General features: G+C 45.5%; 1 protein-coding gene across 2 annotated transcripts in view; it reads right to left on the reverse strand.

The window, feature by feature from the left end:
* SEMA4F (ssemaphorin 4F) overlaps positions 1-23256 on the reverse strand; it is a 1454381-nt gene that overhangs the window by 313237 nt on the left and 1117888 nt on the right. For both annotated transcript variants that reach the window (XM_044063980.1, XM_044063981.1), the window contains exon 11: positions 16251-16360. In XM_044063980.1, coding sequence (XP_043919915.1) covers positions 16251-16360 — 110 coding nt within the window. The remainder of the gene's footprint in view (positions 1-16250; positions 16361-23256) is intronic.

Here is a 23256-nt window from a genome sequence, read left to right on the forward strand (position 1 = left end):
CAAAACATCCTGAAGTTCCTTATCCTCTGCACAAGCAGGAAGGGAAGCAAGCTTTTGCTTCAAAACAGACAACAGAAATTGCTGATATTTAAACATATGAAACTGGCAATTTAAAGCCCTTACAGACAGGGTAGCAGAAGTATATACCTTTTTCCCCACCTGTCTAAAGCACGAGAATCCTTCTCAGAGGGAATAGGATTTTTAGAAGTAGCAACCTTAGCAGCCTTAGAGCCCTGAGAAATAGTTTCAGGATCCGCAGAAGGGTTTTTAAATAAAAATAAATGAGAGTCAGGAACCCTATAAAATCTATCAGGCTTAGAAGGAGCAGGAGGCATGGAATCAGGATTCAAATTAGCCTCAGAAAAAGCATCATCTACAATGTCCAAAACAGGAGGGATAGCTAAAGGCCTATGCTGAGGAAGAAGAAGAAACTCTCTAAGCCTCTTCTTGGAAGCAGAATATTCCTGTCCTTCCCAATGAAAATGTTCCCTCATCTCATGCAAGGTTTCCCCAAATGAAAAATCCTCAGGCGGAGAGGCCGAGGGTAAAGAGTCCTCAGCATCCGAATCCTCAGAAGGGGGAAAGGAATAGTCCTGATCTGAGGAAGAAACAGAAGATACAGAAGCCTGGTCAGAGGAATCCAGAGTAACATCCTGTCGAGGCCTTTTCTCAGGAGGGGGGTGAGAACCCCTAATCATTGTAAGCAAATCTTCAGCCATCCTCAATAATTGCTTTTGTGTCTTGGGAGTAGATTCAAAAGCAGCTTGAGCTGGAACTTTAGACTTAACAGGAGTCTTTGTCTTTGCCTTTGAAATAGTGATGTGAGTAGGCCTGAAAACCCCCTCAGAAGCTGGTACCTGCACAGCGGTTCCGGACCCATCTGAAGGAGCGACGTCCGAAGGTCCTGCAGCAGTTAAAATAGTGGGCCTTGATGGCTCCCCATGGGAGTCCGTATCGGCCATCGGTTCAGAAGTGGCGGACGACAGGGGCTGCAAAAGCGCCTCACTGACGACTGCCGAACCGGACGCTGGCTCCAGCTGCAATGAGTCCTGTTTGGACCTCGGAGGCCTGTCCTTGTCTTTGCGCTTCTTTTGGACTCCGGTAGTGTCCGACGACATTCTATAATTGAAGCGTCTGCCAAAATAATTTAAAGCCCAATCGCATTCGCGCTTGACAGTACGAGAGTTGAACCTGGCACAGAACCGACAACAAGAAACGTCGTGGTCAGGGCCTAAGCAAGGTAGACAGTAAGAGTGGAAATCTTTATGAGGTATTTATTTCCCACACGCTATACAATTATTAACTTTTTCTGACATCGGAGGAACAAGAAAAGATTCCCAACGGGTACTTAGCTTTGAGAAGAGAAGTAAGAACTTCGGACCGACAACAACCAAATACGCTGTTCGAAAATCGCCAACCAACGACTTGCGAGCTGCTTTCCACCGCACGGCAAGAAAGACTGGAGAAGATGGCGTCGGCTGAGGGCTATGTACCAAAGCGTACTGACATCAGGGTACTAGCTTATACAGCCGACGCCGGACCCAGACTTTGGGATTCTGGCCGACCTCGGGCTGCCTGCCGGCAGGAGCACCCTACAGTTATGACTGCAACAGTGAAACACGAAGAACATCTGTATCCAACGACATTTTGTAATTAAAACGTCTACCGAAGTAATGAAATGCAAAATCGTACCTTCATTTAATAGTACGTTGATTGAATCTAGCACAAAACCGACAACTAGCTACGTCGTGGTCGGGGCCTAAGCAAGGAATACAGTAAGAATGAAAATCCTTATGAGGTATTTGCTTCCCACATGAAATACAATTATTAACTTTTTCTGACATCGGACTGGAGCAAGAAAAAAGTTTCCCCAACGGGGCACTTAGCTTTGAGTAGGAGAAGAAAGTCTTCGGACTGAAGATTGTTCAGAAAAAATTGTCAGGAGTCAGCCGACCGGCACTTGCGAACTGCTATCACCGCACGGCAAGAAAGACTGGAGAAAATGGCGTCGGCTGTCAGCTTTGTACTCCTGGCGCTCTGATGTCAGGGAGCATGGCTGAACAGCCGACGGCGGACCCAGACTTTGGGATTCTGGCCGACCGAGGACTGCCTGCCGGCAGGGGAGAACCCTACAGTCATGACTGCAACAGTGAAACACGAACATCTAAAGGAAGCCTTGTTCCTAGATACCAAGTCCAATTTGTAGTGTGAAAAGAAGGTATGAAGATTAGACCAAGTCACAGCAGCACAGATTTAATCAAGGGAAAGTCTAGCCAAGTAGGCCGATGATGTAGCAACAGACCTAGTGGAGTAAGCCTTAAATGGTCTGGATAGTTCTAAATTCTGACTAGCATAAATGAAGGAAATACAAAGTACAGTTGTGTACATTTACCATAAATGTAGATGTTCGAGTGTATTCACTGATGCAGTCAATACATTTGGGTTATCCCTGCCAGGGTAGCCCTCAGCCGGCCCGAATACCAGAGACTTAGTAATTTCTGCGTCGGTTGCTGTCACTTGATGACTGATGTCAGGTCGTTAGTAGTATAAAGTAAGGCAACTGACGCCATTACATCAGTTTTTCTTGTCCTAACCTGTCAGGAGCCCCCAAGTAGGAGGTCAGGGTCTGGTGGAAGAAACCCCACCAGTGGAAAATAACTACCAATAAGTCTTTGAAAGGAAAGAACAAGTTAGAATGGTAATAAAAGGAAAAAGAGAAAAGGGGGGGGGCAGGACTGCAACAGTGAATACACTCAAACATTTACATTTATGGTAAGTGTACACAACTGTACTATGTTCTTCGTGTTTCACTGTTGCAGTCATCACATTTGGGTTGATTCCCAAAGCTGAGGAAAAGGGTGGAGGCAGTCAATGAAACTAGGGTCTGGCTAGAATGCCCTGCAAGACTGCAGAGGCAAATCCTGCCCTGGATTTGGAGAAGAGAGGCAGGTGGTAATGTTTGGTAAAAATGTGAACAGATGTCCAGGTGGCAGCCTCCAGGATGTCCCTGGTGGGGACTCCTCTGAGGAAAGCGGCAGAGGTGGATGCTGCTCTGGTGCACTGTGCCCTGACCCCATTGGGGGAAGGCTTTCCATGCTGTTTGTAGCAGAAATGGATGCAGTGTGCTATCCATTTGTAAATAGTTTGTTTGCCCCTGTAGCAAAGCTAACCACCAGTTGATCAGAATTTCTGAAGGATTTAGTCCTGTCTAGACAGAATCTGAGCTGTCTGTGCACATCTAGAGAGTGAATAATCCTTTCCCCCTTGTTCTGGGGATTAGGAAAAAAGGTGGGCAAATGAATGGATTGGTTGAGAGCCACACTGGACACCACCTTGGGCATGAAGGATGGGTTAGTTCTGAGGGATACCATATCTGCAAGGTTTCCACAACCATGAGTGCTTGCAGCTCGGAGACTCTTCTGGTTGAATTGATGGCCAGAAGGAATGCTGTATTCCAGGAGAGAAGTTTTAGCTCTGCAGAAGAAGCTGGTTCGACAGGGGGCAGGGTGAGCTTTTCTAATACAAACGTAAAGTCCCAAGCTGGTGTTGGTGCCCTTCTGGGTGGCCTCAAGTTGCTAGCTCCCGTTTGACCAAAGGGTGTGAGAAAAGTGGCTGCTCAGTGGGAAAATGAGCAGAAATAGCAGAGGCATGAATTTTTATAGAGGAGAAAGAGGGCAACTGTGCATTAGGTCAGCTAAGTAATCCAGGATGAGAGTGAGGGAAGGCTGTGCTGTATTGGCTCCCTTAGCCTGGATCCAGGTGCAGAACCTTTTCCATTTATCAGCATAAGACTTTCTAATGCTAGGACGTCTGGCCTCACAGATAACAGAACCTCCAGAACCTGTTTACTGAGGTTGGTAGATTGGTTCAGGGTTAGGGAATAAGCCAAGCTGCCAAACTGAGTGTCTGCAATCGGGAATGCAAGAACTCCTCTTCCCTCTGGGTCAGGAGGTCTGGAATCTGAGAAGATGCCTTGGGGGGTAAGCAAGGAGAGGCTACACAGCAAGGGGTACCAGTGCTGCTGGGGCCAGTCTGGAGCTATGAGAATGGTCCTTGGTTTTTCCTCCCTTATTTTGAGCAGCAGACTGTGGATGGGAGTTAGGGGAGGAAAGGCAGAGACTGATAGACTGACCCAGTGGAAGAACAGGGCATCCACTTTCCAAGCCATGCAGTGATGCTCCCTGGTCCAGAATTTGCTGAGCTGATGGTTGGTGTTGGAGGCAAAGAGGTCGAACTTCGAGGTTCCCCATTGCTGAGTTATTAAGGTGAAGGTACTTCTGTTGAGTAGCCACTCATGTGGGTCCAGAAGATTTCTGCATAATTGGTCTGCCAGAGAGTTGAGAGAGCCCGGTAAGAATTGTGCTAGCAGGTGTAGTTGCATGGCAGAGGCTGTGTGCCAAAGGATCATGGCCAGCCTGCATAGAGGGTAGGAGTGAGTCCCTCCCTGCTTGTTGATGTACCACATCACAGTGGTGTTGTCTGTTTTGATGAAAGCTATCAAGGTGTGCTGCACAGCCATAATCTCTTTTGATTGATGTGCAGAGGGTTTTGTTCTGGGCACCATTGGCGCTATATGCACCTACCGTTCAGGTGTGCACCCCAAGTGTAGTCTGATGCATCTGTGGTGTGGGTCTGGGTGGTGGGGGATGGGGAGAAAGGCACTCCCTTGTTGTGGGAGCATGCTGTTGCCCACCATAGAAAATCTTTTCTGAGGCAAGGAATTATAGGTAGAAGAGTTTCCAGGTCTTGACAGTGTTGGCACCAAAGGCTCTTCAGGTACCCTTGAAGTTTCCTCATATGCAGTCTGGCATACGGAATGAGTAGTATGAAAGATGCCATGAACCGCAGAGCTTGCAGGATCTTCCTTGCAGTTATAGCTGGGGCCTTGTGGCTAGTTGAGAGAAGTAGTTTGTCAGGAAAATTTGTTTCTCTGGAGTAAGGTATGCCATCTGGGCAGCTGTGTCCAGACTTGCTCCCAGGAAGATTAACCTTTGGGTGGGCACCTGTTTGGATTTTTTTCATTGCTTGCATACCCTAGGGAGGTTAGTAGAGTCTTTAAAAAGGCCAGTTGCTTGAGCAGCTTCTCCTGGCTGTCTACCTAAATAAACCTAAGTATGGGTAAATCTGAATATTTCTTTGCCTGCAAAAGACAATAGCCAGAGCCAGACATTTTGTGAAAACTCTGGGAGCAGTAAAGGGAAGCACAGAGAACTGAAAGTGTTGAGATACTGCCCTGAAGCAGAGATATTTCCTGCATGATTCCCAGATAGGAATGTAGAGGTAGGCCTCTTTTAGATTTAGGGTGGCTAGCCAAGCGTCCTTGGAGACCATGGGTAGCAGCTCCTGGAAGGTGCGCATTTTGAATTTTGGGATCACCAGAAAGGTGTTTAGAATGGATGGATCGAGGATGGGGCCCCAGGTGCCCTCTTTTCTTGGCACCAGAAAAAGTCTGAAGAAGAAACCTTGGCCTATCAGTTCAGCAGGAACGTGCTCTACTGCCCTCATAGAGAGCAGGGAAGGATTTGCTTTTGAGCCTCTTCCCACTGATTTGGTGGGTATATCTGGGAAACCTTTTGGAGTTGGAAGGGTGTAGAAGGAAAACTTGTATCCCTGAGACACAATGTTCAGAACCCAGTGGTCCTTGGTAATGGTGGCCCAGGTGCTTGAGTGAAAGGCGAGTTTTCCTCCTAGGGTTAAGTGAAGATAGGAGATGAGTCATTGTGAGTTTTTACCATAAGGGATGGCTTAGAATTCCCTGGTTTTGAAGTGGAGGTAGTCCACTGCTTAGACCTCTGCACTCCCTGGGGCTGCTGTCAAGGGGGGAGGGGGGTCTGCTTCCACAGGGCCTAGGCTGGGCCGGTTTACTGGGAGCAGAAAAGGATCAGTGTTTGGAGGGACAATGCCTGCTGAACCTAGGGGGCTGGACCTGCAAGAAATCCTTAACTATTTGCATAGATTTTGCTTTTTCTTCCATCTTTTTAAGATCTCTTTCTGCCTTAGTGCCAAATAAGTCATCTTTGTGCAAGGGGGCATCCAACAATTTAGATTTGACATGATCTGGAAGGAGCTGTTCCTTAAGCCATGTATGCCTTCTAATGACAGATCCAGTGACTGCTGCCCTGCAAGAAGCTTCTAGAGTGTCAAAACCACAGTGCGAGGTATGTTTAGTTAATTGACTTGCAGAATGCATTAATTCTTGTAAATCTTTAGAGTCTGCCCAAGCAGGAAAGGAAGACATTTTTTGTTTAAGGAGTTCCAAGGTATGTTGCTGAAACTTCAGCAGATGCGAAAGCGCCTCAATGAGGGCTGGAGAACTGACTACTAGTTTAATGGAAGCGTCGTCGATAGGTTTGGACCTGTGCAGTCTGTCTCTGTCTTTATCTTTACATTTTTCCGGATGATCTGCTGTCGGATGACTTACCAAAGCCAAATTGGAATTAGAGGACTGTAAGCGAAAATATCTGGCTACAATAAGGGCCTGACAACAGATAGTTCTGGCGTTGTACAAAGCACAGAAGTGACAATGAAGGACGTCATGGGCTGGGCCTAAACAAGTGACGTAGTAAGAGTGGAAGTCTCAATGTGGTATTTTTTTCCACAGGCGAGACAATTAACTTTTTCTGACATCGGTTAGTGCAAGATAAAAGGATCTCCAATGGGGTACTTAGCTTTAGAAGACATCAACTTCAATTAGGTAGAAGAAAACTCAGGCAGCAGCTGACCGACACTCATGCAAACTGCTTCTGGCTCCATGGCAAGAAAGACTGATGTAATGGCGTCTGCTGCCATACTTTAAACTACTGACAACCTGACGTCAGTCCTCAAGCGACAGCAACCGATGCAGAAATACTAAGTCTCTGGTATTAGGGCCAGCCGAGGGCTACCCTGGCAGGGATAACCCAAATGTGATGACTGCAATAGTGAAACACAAAGAACACCCAGCAATCCAACTGGAGATGGTCACTTTTAAAATTGCCTGACCCCTTCTGTTTTTGGAGAAAGCCACAAAGAGTTGGTCCGACTTTCTAAACTCCTCAGTCCTTTTCAAATTAAAATGAAATGGTCTGTGGGCATCTAAACAATGCAAGATATATTTTATTAGAATAATTAGGGAAGAAGACTGGTAGTTGAAATGACTGACTGAGATTTGCTTCAGAGGCCACTTTGGGGAGAAAGGAAGGATTTGTTCTAAGAGACACCCTGTCCTTGTGAAAAATTATAAATGGGGGCTTGATGCACAGAGCCTGTAGTTCCGAGACCGTCTTGGCAGAAGTAATGGCAACTAAAAAGGTCTTCCAGGACAGAATTTAATGTCACATGAAGCAGCAGGTTCAAAAGGTTTTTGTGTCAATTGTCACAGACATGGGCCAAGACAGAATGGGCTACTGGACTGCCAGGGCCCACTGGAGAACTCACATATGATACCTGGCGAGTGGCACCAACCGAATGGCAGACGTCATAGAGCCTAGCATTTTGAGAATCAAATAGACGGGCAGGCATGTTAGATTCAACAAGAGAGAAACTTCATCCTGAATCAGCTGGACCCTGCGGATAAAGCAGTGCTGCAGTCTCTGATACCATGTCCAGCAGGACTCCAAAGAATTCTAGGTTTTGGCTTGGAACTAGATTTGACTTGGGCAGGTTCACTGTGATACCTAGATGCTGGAAAAGCCTGAGGAGATACCTGGTTGTCAGTGTTAGTCGATGCCTCATGGCAGCCGTGAGAAGCCAATCGTCCAAGTAAGGAAAAACCTGGAAACTCTGCAGCTGCAAATGACATGCCACCATTGCCATGCATTTAGCAAACACCGGGGGGGGGGGGGGCTGTGGTGAGTCCAAAGGGCAGGGCTCTGAACTGATAATGACTGGCCCCTAGCTGAAAGCGTAAGTGCCTCCTGGAGCATCTGTCAATCTTTATATGATAGTATGCATCCTTGAGATCCACTGAGCACATCCAATTGCCCTTACGCAAGAGAGCCAGAATAGCCTGTACAGTGACCATCCAGAACTTGGACTTCTTGACAGAAAGGTTTAGCTCACTGAGGTCCAGAACTGGATGCAGGTTCCCAATCTGCTTTGGCACCAAAAAAGAAGTGAGAGTAAGTTCCGGACCCACAATGTCCTATTGGGACCTCCTGAATGGCTCTTTTTTGAAGAAAGTCTTGCACCTTGAGATAGGCCAACTCCCTTTGATGGGGTGGTACGTCTAGGAGAAATCTTCGAGTTGGAGGGGGCTGGGAAAAGAGAATGGAGTAACCCCTAGAAATGATTTTTTAGCAACCACTGATCAGAGGGGAGACTTGTCCAGGCTAGTTGGTTCAGGGAGAGATGACCCCTGACTGCCTCCAGGGCAGGACAGTCAGGCAAGTACATCAGGGGAGCAGGAAGGGCTTCTCTGAGAAGGGTTCGCTTGGGCACCCTGACTTTACAGACCCCCTCTGCCCCTAGGGTGGCATCTATCATTGAATCCCGCTGCCCCAGCCTGTGGAAGAGGATTCCTGGGAAGCATCTTGAAAGGAAGACCGAATCCTCCAAAACAAAAGCATCTCACTTCCCCCTCTGATTCTTAGAAAACATCTCTGGGGTGTAGAAAATGTTATCCCGACTGAGGAAAGTCTTGCCTTCCTCACTGAGGGTTAAGGTCTCTAACAGAAGGTCCAAACAAACTGGAACCATCAAAGTCAAAGGGGTAATTAGTAAAGGACGGCTTAAAGGGTTCCATAAACCTGCAAAGTCGAAGCCAGGCATGCCACCTTATAGCGATGCTTGTGTCTGCTGCTCGAGAAGTGGCCTCCGCAGTCTTGGAGATCAGCCTCACTGATGCATTTGCTAAGGAAGTGAGAGTGAACAGCCTTGGAGAGACTTGCTTGAAGCTCTCTGGAGGCAACAACTCTGACAGGGAAATGGTAAACTCCAAAACCAAATCCCTCTGAAACTGGGTAAAATCGGCTAAGTAATTAGTTGCTCTCAGACCAAAGGTAGCTGAGGCAAACACACGCTTTCCAAAATGGTCAATCGCCCGGGACTCCCTATTCGGGGGATGGACTGAGGAGCTCTGCTCAGCTAGCTCCTTCTTGGTAGCACCGGCCACCATGATGGCATTGACAGGAAGCCCTTTGCTCCAAAAAGACCTATCCTTAGGGGGACTGAGAAACGAATCCACTTTCTTGTGCACAGGTTCCACCATGTCCAGCTCCTTCCAAGCCTTGCTGGAGATGAGGTCCATAAGCTCATCAGCAGGAGGGGGGACCCAGGAAGTATATGGACCCATTACGAATGCTTTTAGAAACACGGACTCCTCTGAAGACGGGGTTTGGAAAGATTATCTGTCTCTCTGTTTGAGAACTTCCAGATGTCTACGAAGGAAACCTAATCAGGCGGAAGTCTGGGGGAATCTGTCTCCCTCCTCAAAATCTGCATCTTCGGTGAGGGACTCTCTCTGGGGGAGTCTAAGTGCCACCTCTTACACATTCTCTTCTGAGTGGGCTCAGGGGAAGACTCAGAAGAGATGGGTACCCCAAATAAGGCAGTGCCCGTCTGAAGGCGCTTGCAAGAAGGCTGACCTTGGATGAATGATAAGGCCTCAGCACCGAATCTTAAGAAAGGCTGGGGAGGACCTTGAGAAGGAGAGGTAACTACCAAACTGGAGAAGGTACTCTCTACCGCCCAGATGGAAGATGGACTGGATGAAGCTCCCCCCCCATCCCCAGTGGTCAGGGCCACCTGGGAAGAAAGAAGGGACCCTGACACAGTGCCGTAGCCCCCGGATGATATCGACCCCGAGCTGTCCACTGATGAAGCCCCAAGGGAAGGCACCAGTCAAAAAAAATTTGAACCCACCCCCAAGGTAATCTGCATTTATCCCCTGGAGACGAGGCCAATCTAGTTCAAGGGCTGTGGAAAAGAACCCGCCAGTGACCCTGATTATGTTGAGAAGGTGGGATACCAATCACCATTGGCTTCACTACGAATCTCCTGGTCCTGACATTCCAAAACCTTTTGGGCTGGAAGAGGACAGTGGAGACCTGTGAATGGGGATGATCCCCTAGCCACAAGGGTTGGGGATGGCAGTAGGCCCAACTCGATTTGGACTTTGAGGAAAGGGTCTTGAAGATCTATCCACTGAAGAAGGACTGTCATCAGATCACAACATTTCATTAACCTGGAAGTCCTGCTCTGGCTAAATTCCTTTCTCAAACACTGTGTGAAGTAAGGAAAAAGTACAGTTGTGTACCTACCATAAATGTAGATGTTCGAGTGTATTCCCTGTTGCAGTCATTACACTTGGGTTATCCTGCTGGCAGGCTACCCGCAGACGGCCTGAATTCCAAAGTCCTGGTCCGGCGTCGGTTGCTGTCGCCTCCTCCCTGACGTCAGTGTGCCAAGGGTATATAAGATGCAGCCGACGCCATTTTCTTCAGTTTTTCTTGCCTCAGATGTCAGGTGCCCCCAAGAAGGTAGGCAATACATATTGCTTATAAAGACATACAGTAAAATAAAAACAATACCTTCATCTACAAGCAAATACACCACATAGGTTGTATAGGATAGAGAAGTATAGATAAGTCCCAGCAAAGAAAGGGGGATGGAGGGTGGGTAACCTGGACTGCAACAGTGAATACACTCGAACATCTACATTTATGGTAGGTACACAACTGTGCTATGTTTATCGTGTTTCACTGCTGCAGTCATTACACTTGGGTTGAATCCCAAAGCTGAGGTAGGGCGGCTGGGTCTAAATAGGATTAGGAGTGGCTATGAGGCCCTGCAGAACTGCAGTGCAAAGCCTGATCTGGATTTAGAGTAAAGAGGTAAGTGATAATGCTTGGTAAAGGTGTGCACTGAACTCCAAGTTGCAGCTTCCAAAATTTCCTTGGTTGGTATTCCTCTGAGAAAGGCTGCTGAAGTGGCTGCTGCCCTGGTAGAATGTGGCCTAATATTCTTAGGCACTGACTTGCCATGTTGTGCATAGCAGAAACGAATACAGTGTCCTATCCATTTTGAAATAGTCTGCTTTGAGATAGCCTTTCCTTGTGATCCTGCAGCATATGCTACAAACAGTTGCTCAGTTTTTCTGAAAGCTTTTGTTTTGTCCAAGTAGAAGCGTAGCTGCCTGTGTATGTCCAAAGAGTGTAGAAGTCTCTCCCCTTTATTCTGGGGATTTGGATAAAATGTTGGCAAATGAATGGTTTGGTTAAGAGCCACAATGGATACTACCTTTGGCAGAAATGTTGGGTTTGTCCTTAGAGAAACCCTGTCCGGATTAAAAATGATAAAAGGTTCCACTGCCATTAATGCCTGTAACTCTGAGACTCTTCTTGCTGAAGTTATTGCTAGGAGCAGAGCAGTTTTCCATGATAAGAATTTTATATCAGCTATATTGGCTGGCTCAAAAGGAGGCAGTGTGAGTTTTTTTAAGACAAAGTTGAGGTCCCATGTAGGTATCGGTGCTCTCCTTTGGGGTCTTATGTTTTTTGCCCCTCTGAGGTACTGTCTTAGTAGTGGATGTGAGAAAATAGGAGGTTCCGTATTGTAATGAGCTGAAATGGCAGAGGCATGGATCTTAATTGATGAGAAGGAGAGGCCTTTGTCCAGCATCTCAGTTAAGTATTGTAAAATCTGAGGAATATTTGGAACAAGTGGTTCAAGTCCTTGTGCCTGGTTCCAAGAACAGAATCTCTTCCATTTTTCTGCATAAGATTTCCTGGTGCTGGACCTCCTGGCTTCCAAAATGACATCCATAACAGCTTTAGAGAGAGGTGTTTTCCGCGTGGCTATATTATCTGCCATGCAGCCAGATTTAAGGTTCTGAGTTGGCTGTGCAGGATCTGGTTGTTTTGTTGAGTCAGAAGATGAGGAATTTGAGGTAAAGTCCAGGCTGGGCCTTGAGACAAGCTCTTTAGGATTGGGTACCAGTGCTGGCGTGGCCAGTTTGGGGCAATAAGAATACTTTTTGGCTTCTCTTGTCTGACTTTTAGGAGCACCTTGGGAAGGAGAGGCAGTGGTGGAAAGGCATAAACTGTTAGGGTTTTCCAGCTGAATGATAGAACATCCACTTTCCATGCTTGTGAGTGATAAGTTCTTGTGTAGAATCTTTGTAGTTGGCAGTTGTGACGGGAGGCAAAAAGATCTATGTCTGGGCATCCCCATTTCCTTGTTATTATGCTGAAGACCTGTGGATTTAGTTTCCACTCGTGAGGGTCCATGAGGTTTCTGCTTAGTTAGTCAGCCAGAGTATTTTTCTTTCCTGGCAGGAATTGTGCCTGCAGATGTACTTGATAGGTCAGTGCTGTGTTCCACAAAGTCATGGCTTGTCTGCAGAGGGGGTAGGAATGTGTGCCCCCTTGCTTGTTTATGTACCACATGACTGTAGTATTGTCCGTCTTTGGCAATAGTTGTCCTGGGTGTAGTAGATCTTTGAAGGCTGTCAGGGCATTCTGTACAGCTAGCATCTCTTTTTGATTGATGTGAAGATGCATTTGGTCCGTGGCCCACGTGCCCTGAATACATTTTCCTGCCATGTGTGCCCCTTCAGGCATAATCTGATGCATTTGTTGTTAGTGTCTGCCTGGCTGCGGGTAAAGTGAAAGGCTGTCCCTTGTTGTGGTGACAGGCCAATGCCCACCATCTAAACTCCTGTTGCAAGCAGGGAATAAGAGTTATTACTGTTTCCAGGCTGTGGCAGTGTTGAGTCCAAACACTTTTTAGATACCATTGTAGCTTCCTCATATGCGGTCTTCCATATGGAATTAGCAGGATGCCATGAAGCCCAAAGCCTGCAGAATTGTTCTTGCAGGTAGCTGGGTCTTTGCTGCCATCACTTGAAAGTAATGAGTCAATTGCCTTTGCTTGTCTGGCGTTAAGATAAGCCATCTGGGCAGTTGTATTTAAGCTTGCACCCAGGAATATTATCTCTTGAGAGGGCACTAGTTTTGATTTATTTTCGTTTAATGTGTACCCTAGGCAAATTAGTAATCTGTTTACAAACGCCTGATGCTTTAGTAGAATGTCCTTGCTCTCTGCTTGAATAAGGCAGTCGTCCAAGTAGGGATATATTTGAATTCCTTTTTGTCTGCAAAATGCAATTACTGGTGCCAGGCATTTTGTGAAGACCCTGGGCACAGTAGATAAGCCAAAGGGCAGTGCAGAGAATTGGTAATGCATTGAGCCAGCTATGAATCTGAGGTATATTCTGCAAGATTGTCTGACTGGGACATGCAGGTATGCCTCTTTGAGGTCCAAAGTAACTAGCCAAGCCTTCTTGCCCAGCATGGGTAAAAGTTGCTGCAGTGTCAACATTTTGAATTTTGGAACATCCAGTAAAGTATTTAGAATTGACAGGTCCAGTATTGGTCTCCAGGCTTTGTCTTTTCTGGGTACCAAGAAGAGTCTTGAGTAAAATCCTTGCCCCTGTTCTTGCTGAGGTACTTTTTGAATAGCTCTCATGAGAGAGCATGACTTTGTTTTTGTGCCTCTGCCCATTGATTTTATGGCAGGTCTGGCATACCTTCTGACCTTGGTAGGGTGTGTGAAAGTGGAACATGTAACCCTGAGAAACAATATTCAGTACCCATTTGTCCTGGGTGATCATGTGCCAATTTTTTGAGAAAAGTGCATGCTTTCCCCCTAAGGGTGCTGCAAAAAGTAAGTGCTTGACATTTGTAGAGGGAAGTCATTGGGACTGTTTTCTATAAGGTTGTGATTTGTCTTCTCCACCTTTGGGGGCTGAAGCACCCCATTGTTTAGGTCTGTATGAGCCTTGGGGCTGAGATCTGCCTCTTGGGCGTCTGTATCTGCCTCTTTGTGGCCTGTCTGACACTGGAAAGGACCAATTTTTAGAAGGCCAGTTCCTGCTAAATCTAGGTGGTTGAACCTGTAAGAAATCCTTTACTGTCTGCATTGATTTTGCTTTATCCTCCATTTTCTTTAACACCTCTTCTGCCTTAACACCAAACAAAGTATCATGCTGTAATGGAGCATCCAATAATTTTGCTTTAACATGATCACGTAAACTTTGTTCTTTTAACCAAGCATGCCTTCGAATGACAGAGCCTGTAACTGCGGCTCTGCAAGAAGCCTCTAATGAATCAAAACCACATTGCAAAGTATGCTTTCCCACTTGTTCAGCTGCATGCAATAAATCCTGCATTTCCTTATTGTCTGGACATTCTGAGCTTGTAAGCATTTTCTGTTTTAGCAAAGACATTAGGTATTGTTGGTATTTAAGCATGTGAAACTGGCAGTTTAAAGCCCTTACAGCTAAAGTAGCAGAAGTGTAAACCTTTTTACCCCATCTATCCAGTGCTCAAGATTCCCTATCAGAGGGAACAGGGTTTTTTGCAGTGGAAGCCTTGACCCCTTTGGGACCCTGAGAAATTGTTTCTGGGTCAGCAGCAGAGTTTTTATAAATAAATTTATGAGAGTCTGGGACCCTGTAGTACCTATCTGGCTTGACTGGTGTAGGGGGTAAAGAATCAGGAGACAAACTGGATTCAGAAAAAACATCCTCAACAATATCTAGTACAGAGGGGATAGCAAGGGGCCTGTACTGGGGGCAGTAAAAGAAAGTCTCTGAGCCTTTTCTTGGATTCTGAATAATCCTGGCTCTCCCAATGGAAATGCTCCCTCATGGTGTGCAAGGTTTCCCCAAAAGAGTAATCCTCAGGAGGAGAGGCTGAAGGGATAGGTTCTTCAGTGTCAGAGTCCTCATAGGGAGGAAGAGAATATCCCTGTTCTGAAGAGGAATCAGAGGAAATAGAAACCTGGTCAGAGGAGTCATTGTCAGTGTCCTGCCTAGGCCTTTTATCAGGAGGGGGATGGGATCCCCTGATCAAAGTAATTAGGTCCTCGGCCATTTAAAGCATCTGTTTCATTGGCATGGATGACTGTCCAGGAGAATGCTGCACTTGTTTCTTTGTCTTTAATGGTGTTTTAGACTTTGCCTTGGCTGCCTTGATAGTAAGCTGTGTAGATCTGAAAACACCCTCAGAAGCCGATGCCTGCTCAGCGGCTCCGGACCCATCTGAGGGAATAGTTTCTGTAGGCCCAATACCTTGAGTTTCCAGAGGTCTACATGTCTCCACGTGGGAGTCGGAAGCGGCCTGTGGCTCTGAGGTAGCGGTGTCAGGGGCTGCAAAAGCACCTCACTGAGAACCGGCGACTGGCCTAGAAGAGGCTTCGTCGTCGGTTTTGGACCTCGGATGCCTGTCCTTTTCTTTGTCTTTGCGTTTTTTATGAATTCCGGTTGTCGGTTGTTCCGACGGCATTATGTAGTTAAACCCTCGGCCAAAGTAATGTAAAGCAAAATCAAACCGACGATTAATAGTGTGTTGGTTGAATCTAGCACAAAACCGACAACTAGCAACTTCGTGGTCAGGGCCTAGGCAAGGAATACAGTAAGAGTGAAAATCCTTATGAGGTATATGCTTCCCACAAGAAATACAATTGTTAACTTTTACTGACATCGGTCTGGAGCAAGAAAAAGTTTCCCCAATGGGGTACTTAGCTTTATTGAAGACTTCGGTTCTGAAATTCAATTTCGAAAATCTCAGGAGTCGGCCGACCGGCACTTGCGAACTGCTTTTGCTTCGGGCACCGCGCGGCAAGAAAGACCGAAGAAAATGGCATCGGCTGCATCTTATATAACCCTGGCGCACTGACGTCAGGGAGGAGGAGACAGCAACCGACGCCGGACCAGGACTTTGGAATTCAGGCCGACTGCGGGTAGCCTGCCAGCAGGATAACCCAAGTGTAATGACTGCAACAGTGAAACACGATGAACATCTCAAACCCAGATTTGTAGCATGCAGTGCAGCTCATGCACAGCTGATTTCCTTTTACAGCTACAAATTTAAAGACGGGCAGAGGTGATTTACCACTCATACTCTTACCACTGAAAAACAGCTTGCTGATGTATAGTTGTTGTGTCTTTCGGCTTTTCCCAGTTAGGGGTCGCCACAGCGGAACTCCGGTCCGCTAATGATTGGCAGTTGATTTTTACATGCTGAGTTGCCAGCCCTAACGCACAACCTTCAACGAAGATACGCCCATTCACGTATATCTCCACGCAGAATATGCTCTAGCTGAGAGTCGAACCGCTCAGCGTCTTACTGTGAGGCAACAATGCTACCTCAGCACCACCACCGCAGATCACTTGCTGATGTATAGTATATAGCTTAAAAAAACAAACAAACAAAAAAAAAACAATGCAGTAATTTGTCTGCCTCTCAAGCAATCCTTTATTGACTTACCTGATAAAGCTGCAAGTTCTGAATAGGCTGGTTTATCTCAAACAGTGTTATATCCTCCAAGATGACAGCCTGAGCACCAATCTTCACTGCTTTGTGTATGTGTCCTTTATCTAACCATAAAGGGGAAAAAATAATATGGTCAGCAAAATAGTACTGAACTAACAAAGTACAGTAATTGGTGAAATCAAGCTTTGTGCCTCTGCTGACATATAAATCAAGGCCAAATTTTGGCTGGCACTGTCCTACATGCTAAAATAACAGACAGCAATCATAAAAAGCAGACAAATCACTGCAGTGAGGCAAACTACAAAATTTCAGCTAGTGCTGGGAGGGTGGCCTAATGGTTAAGGTGTTTGCCTTATAAACACAAGGTACAGAGTTTGAGCCTGACAAGGGATAACTGGCTAGGCTTAAAATGGCTCGCACGGGCAGTTAGCCTAGTACTAATCTATGGACCTATGAACCTATGCAGTAAAAGGACAATCACAAGTTCAGATCTGCTGAATCCCTACAAGTAGAGAGAGACTTCCACCTGCCACATCACATCACCCCTTGACTTTATGGTAATAAGTAGATTATGGTAATTCAGGGAGGCACAGGGGCAATCAGCTTCACTAAGTCATCTTTCTGCAAGTATCTCAGCTTAACTGGGGGACAGAAAGTTTTTATATGAGGCACTCATTAAAATTTCTGACTTTGGGGGATAATGACTTTAGCAAATCCAAATTATGGGGAAATCAATCCAGCTGCAGGTAGTGGTAACCAGCATCTGAGCTTTCCAAAATCCCAGTGTCCCAACATTCACCCCCCCCCCATATCACTAGTTCTGACACTACTATATACAATGGGTGGTGCCTCAATCTGCTCATCTGTTCTTCCCCTACCTCATCTGCTGCTCAAAATTAAGCTTATTTCACTTTGATAGACAGGTCTACCTTGTGTTTTCATAGCTATCTCCAAAAGTATACTTGTGCAAAATCTTACCATAACAGCAGATGTCTTTCTCTTTACTGCTGCAGAATTCTCTTCATAGAAGGGATGTCCCACCATCAGCAGCCCGATGCTCAGCCAGTATGAAAAAGACAGAGATGTTGTATGCGCCATACGTCACATTTATGCTTCCTGTACAGAATTGTAGGGCATAAAAGGGACGTATGGATACAACTACCTAGAACTGAATTGTACCAGAAGAGAGCAGTCGCCATAGGACAAAGGAGTCCATGCACATGGAGAAGGAAAAAAAATGCAGAGCAAACAAGAGGGGGAGGGAGCGAATAATGCAACTGTGAAGAGAAGGACATCTACTGTTACGGTAAGATTTTATACAGCTGTATGTCCTTCTAAAATATTGTTGCAGTACTTTTCATAGAAGGGAGAGTTAAAAAGCTCAAGAAACAGAATGGGAGGTGGAAGGCTGAGAAAAGCCCTCAACAAATCCACATAAAATGGTTTCAGCAACACCTGCTCTGGTCCTAGAAACCATATCCAACAGATAATGCTTAGTAAAGGTATGCACTGAAAGACCAAGTAGCAGCTTCAAGGATGGAATTGGTGTCCAACCCCTTGAAGAAAGCACCCAAATAGGCAATAGCCCTAGTGGAATGAGCTCTAACAGAAGCAGACAAGAGAATTGCCATGAAAAGAATAACAAAAGGAAATTGCCTTAGATATCCAGGAGGAGACAGTTTGCTCAGAAACAGCCAAAGACCTGGAATGAAAGGAAACAAAAAGGCGATTAGACTTACGAACAGTCCTAGTTTTATCAAAATAGTACCTGAGCTCTCTGTGTAAATCCAAGTTATGCAGGACCCTCTCACTAATGAGAGAACAAGGAAGGGAGTTATACGGACTGATTGAAGGACAACTCATTTACTATCTTGGGCATAAAAAGGATTAGTATGAAGGGACTCCCTGACCCTGTGAAAAACCAAAAAAGGAGGAATGGCCATAAGGGTCTGGAGAGAAACCCTCCAAGCAGAAGTAAGAGCCAGAAACAAAACAGTCTTCCAGGTACAATACTGCAAAGAAGCATAACCTGCAGGCTCTGAAGGAGCCTGAGTCAATTTTTCCAATACAAAATTAAGGTCCCTTGGAGAAGGAATAGACTTTCTCAGAGGTCTAATATGCAAGACGACTTTAAGAAACTGTTTGACCTTAAAATAAGTCACATGAGGATTCAAGAGCAGACATGCAGAAATGGCCGACTAAAGGGCCTTCACAGAAGAATAGGCCAAGCCAGACTGGAGCAACTTACAAAGAGGACCACAGGGACCCCCACTGAAGGATCCTGGTTACAATCATGGCACCACCACACCGAAAATCTTTTCCATCTGGACATAAGATTTTCTGGTTGAGGGTTTCCTTGCCTTCTGTAGAGCATGTCCTCAGAAAACAAGTGACAAAGGGATCAAAACCCTATCACCCACAATGTCAGAGAGTGGACAAGTGGGGATCGATGAGAGACCCTTGTCCTGTGCGAGGATATCCAACCGGTAAAGTAACTTGTGATGACTGCCCACGGTCAGATGCACTGAGTCACTAGCAAGATTTCTGGGAGTCCAGCTGAATCTTCTGCAAGACCCTTGGAGGTAGAGGAAGAGTAGGGAAAGCATAAAGAAACCTCCCGTTCCAAGGAAAGGAAAGGGTGTCCGTCATGTACACTAGACTGCATGGCACTCTGGAAAAGAAGAGAGAAAGCTGCCTGTTCAGAAGGGAGGCAAAAAGATCTGCCTGAGGAATACCCCACTCTGTGAAGAATCCATTCATGAGCCTCTGTTTTGGACTAGATCAGAGAGTCTGCCACTAGATTGTGCTTTGAAGGAAAGTATACTGTCTGAAGAGTTAACTGATAACCAAAGCCTGAAGAGCCATCCTGCATAGGAGGTAAGAGTTCATGTTCCCCTGCTTGTTGACATATCACATCACTGTGTGTTGTCTATGAACACCTTCAAGGGGCCTGGAAAGAACATGGGGTTAAAAGCCTAAAGGGTCAGGATCAAAGCTCTCATCTCTTTGATGTTGATGTGGTCTGACTACTGCTGGGAAGGCCAAAGACCCTGAACCTTCAGGTGACCAAGAGAAGCCACGCACCCCAAGTCTCATTGGTGAATAGTTATTGACAAGGGGACTGGAGGCTGAAATGGGTGGCTTAGGTTGAGAGCGAACAGTTGAATACACCACTCTAATTCCTTCTTGTGACATGGAAGGAGAGGTGCACAAATTCAGAAGGTGATGATGCTGCAGTCAAACTGACTTGAGGTACCAGTGAACCTTCCTCATAAGCAATCTGGCAAGAGGAAGCACTGGAATGGAAGAGGCCATGAATCCCAGGGCCCAAAGAATCTCCCTCACTGGCATGGCAGTCAGAGGAAGAAGAGACTGAAAAGAAGGTCATCAACGACAATATCTTTGGAGGTGGAAGAGAGACAAACATGGACACCAACTGAATCCTGCATCCCAGATGCACATGATCCTGAGAGGAGTCAGGACAGACTTTTGGAAGTTGATAGTAAACCCCAGACTTTGAAGAAGAGAGATGGTGAACTGCGGATCCTGTAACAATCGTATGGGAGAAGGCGCCTGAAGCAACAGATCACATAGAAAAGGAAAAAACTGAATGCGTTGGACCATACAGTAGGCAATCACAGGAGCTAAGCATTTTGTGAATACCCTTGGGGCAGTAGAGTGGCCAAAGGGCAAAGCAGAGAACTGAAAATGACAGGAAGACGCAGAGAAATGTAAAAACTTCCTGAAGAGAGGGTGAATAGGGATATGAAGGTAAGCATTCTTCAGATCCAAGGATACCAGAAAAGCCTGGGGTAATAAAAAGAGGAAAGAAAGTTTGAAGAGTAAGCATCCAAAAAGACAGGATCTCAAGAAAGGTGTTCAGCAGGAAAAAATCCAAAATAGGTCTACAACTGCCCTCCTTTTGAGAAACTCCTTCCTACTTGGGAAGGGGGGGGCAGGTTGAATGGTCCCTTGATTCAACAGGGACCCTACAACCTCGGGGAAATGAGGAAGTTGCTCTAGAGGAGGTTGAGGAATCCCTGAAAAAGGAGGGAAAACATTTCCATACCTTGAAGTAACCCAGATGCATGGCAGAAAGAACCCAAGAGTCTGAAGTGATGAGATGCCAATATGGAAGATAAAGGGGCAGCCGAAGGGACAAAGGAACATGTTCTAAAAAAGACGGAGCAAACTGTCAAAGAGAAGCAAGGCTCATCAGATAAAGGAGGTTCCTGGGCCACAGAAATCTGAAAAGCCTTAGTAGTTGGGGTCTCCCCTCCAACTCGTCCTGCCCTTACAGGCCTGGCGGGTTTGCCTGCAAACAAAAGCAGACCTAGAAGGATAACCGGGATAGGAGAGACAAAAATATGTTAAGGTCTTGCAAGGCTTTGTCTTTCTATTGAAGAGACTTAAACATGTCAGCAGCAGCAGTCCCAAAAAGATGTGTATTATAAAAAGGAGCATCCAACAACTTGACCTTCATGCCCTCAGGTACAGACTGGAGACAAAGCCAAGAATAACGCCTCATGACAGACCCAAACACCACAGCTCTAGAAGAGGTGCCAGCAGCATCATAGTTACACTTAATAGAGTGGTAAGCCGCTTGACGAACAGAACCTAAAAAAAATAAGGCAGAGGATTTGCCTCAGACTCAGGGAGGGCAGATATAACCTGACAAGCCTGAGCAATCAAGACTAGAGTATACCTGATCATGTGGGTCTGGGTAATTAATAACCCTAAGGGCTGAAGTAGAAGCAGTATAAACTTTCTTGCATTTCCTCTCCACTGCCCTACTATCCTTATCAGAAGGCAAAAGTTTAGGTGGTGTCAGAAGAGACTGACACCACAGCAGGATTAGCAGAAAGGCATCTAAATAAAAACAGACAATCCTCAGGAACCTTAAAGAACCTATCAGGTTTCTTAGTAGCAAGAGGCTGAGAATCAGGAGACTTAGAAGCAGCAATGAAAGTATCTAACAAGGCAGCCAACACAGGAGGAACTACAGATGGTTTAGGAGTATCCACCTAAAGCAACTCATAATATCTCCTCTGACTATCACACTTGAGAAGAATGCCACTTAATGTATTCCATCATCCTAGCAATTGTGCCCCCAAGGGACAACTGTGAAAACAGACTCAAGGCTAACAGAGCTTCATCAGAACCATAATCCAAAGGCAAAGGCATCTGTGATTAGGACAAAGACACTTCACCAGACACTGAATCCTCATCCGAGGAATCTGGTTCCCCAAGCCTTTTAGAAGAGGTAGAAGCCCAAGGAGAAGTGGGTATTGAAACCCCTTGAGGAGGCTTTTGGGCCAGTAAGGCAGAAAACTAGCCCTGAGTAAACTCTTACCATTCCCTTTGCGAATCCATAGGGCGGACTGAAACATGTTTCAGTTTTTATCTTTTCTTAGAAGGGACATCAATCAGCCGTAACAAATACCGGAGTTTCTGACCCTTATCAAGATTCGAGAAGACAACCTGGAATGTCATCCCTGACCAATATCTGTGGAATCCCTCTAGGACCCTCAGAGATACTCAACCATGGTTCCCCCTCGATGTCCACAGCAGATGTCTGCAAAGCTTAAGAGGACATGCAAAAAGATGGATCCATGCCAGCCTCTAACAGGGTAGAGGCAGAAGAATCTGACGTAAACACCAAACAACCTATAGAGCTATTACCTACTTCTAGAGAGATATCCATTGGAGGCTGGACAGCTAAATAATCTTTCCGAGACTTCTTGGCCACCTTCTTACCTAGCAGGAGTATCGTGGGGTTAGGGTTCTGCCTTGGTACCTTGGGCTAACTGTTTAAGCCATTAGTTTTCAAGATAAATGGCCAGGGAAGACAAATGGCTTCAGAGTGTCTTAGGCACAAATGCCTTATATATATACTACAAGAGGTATGGTCATGGGAAGTACTAAAAAAACAGTTTGCATTGATCCTTATGGGGAATTTGCCTCTCACAGTGTCATTCCCCCCTCTTGAATGACATGGACTCTAGGTAGTAAAATAAAATACAAGAACAGTAAAAAAAAATACATCCAGCAATAAAAAAAATAAAACATTGAAGCACTTGTCTGGTTTTGTTAAATGTGCAGTACAGCAACATGTTCCAACCATCTAGCAAAAACAGCGTTTGAACTGGTGGCAAAGAAGTTCTAGGTAGCTGTGCCCGTACATCCCTTTTATGCCCTATGTTCTGTATAGAGAGCATAAATGTGATGTATGATGCATACAAGATTTTTTTTATATATATAAACCACACTCAAAAAGGAAACGGTCTTTTTACCACAAACCAGTAGATCAGTACATCACAGGAATCATCAGGAAATAACACGAACCACAACAGGCTCTTTCTTTCTTTTCTTCTTTAATAAAATAATATTAGCAGCACAGCAGGCAACAAGTAAAAAGCTTTTCTTAAACACCATACAACAGACCAAATCCTCTAGCGCCTCGGCTTACACAGCCTATTCAGAGTATATTTTCACCATAAAACACATACTTCTTTTATATAAAAAGAAAGAACACCCTCCCCAATCTTTCAATTAAACTTCTTCTTAAAGAAGCATTATAAAATGCTTTTCCAATTGCATTCCTTGTTTAAGCCTTTCAGACACAAGGTATTGTACTTTAAAATAAAAGTAGATTATTTCGGTCAATTTATATTTTAACCCCTCCAGTGCTAAAAAACCTTCCTTATATTGTTTTAATATTGTTGCTTGCAACCCTTCAGGATTCCCATCATGAAAATTACAAAAATGTTCTGCTACTGGGTTAACCAGTCTGCTTTTTCTTGTATCTCTAATAAGTTCTTTGAGATTGACCGAGAAATTTCTCTTACTTTCACTTCTATAGTATTTATTACATGGGCATCTAAGCCCATATACTATAAGTACACTGTTAAAGGTAAAAGTATCCATATTCCTGATACTTTTTACCATTAATTTCTGGAAAGGTTCTCAATACACTGACAGATCGCACAGTTCCCACAAG

The sequence above is a fragment of the Protopterus annectens genome, chromosome 2.part2 (assembly GCF_019279795.1).
Source record: "Protopterus annectens isolate FY-2018-M chromosome 2.part2, PAN1.0, whole genome shotgun sequence".
Taxonomy (NCBI): domain Eukaryota; kingdom Metazoa; phylum Chordata; order Ceratodontiformes; family Protopteridae; genus Protopterus; species Protopterus annectens.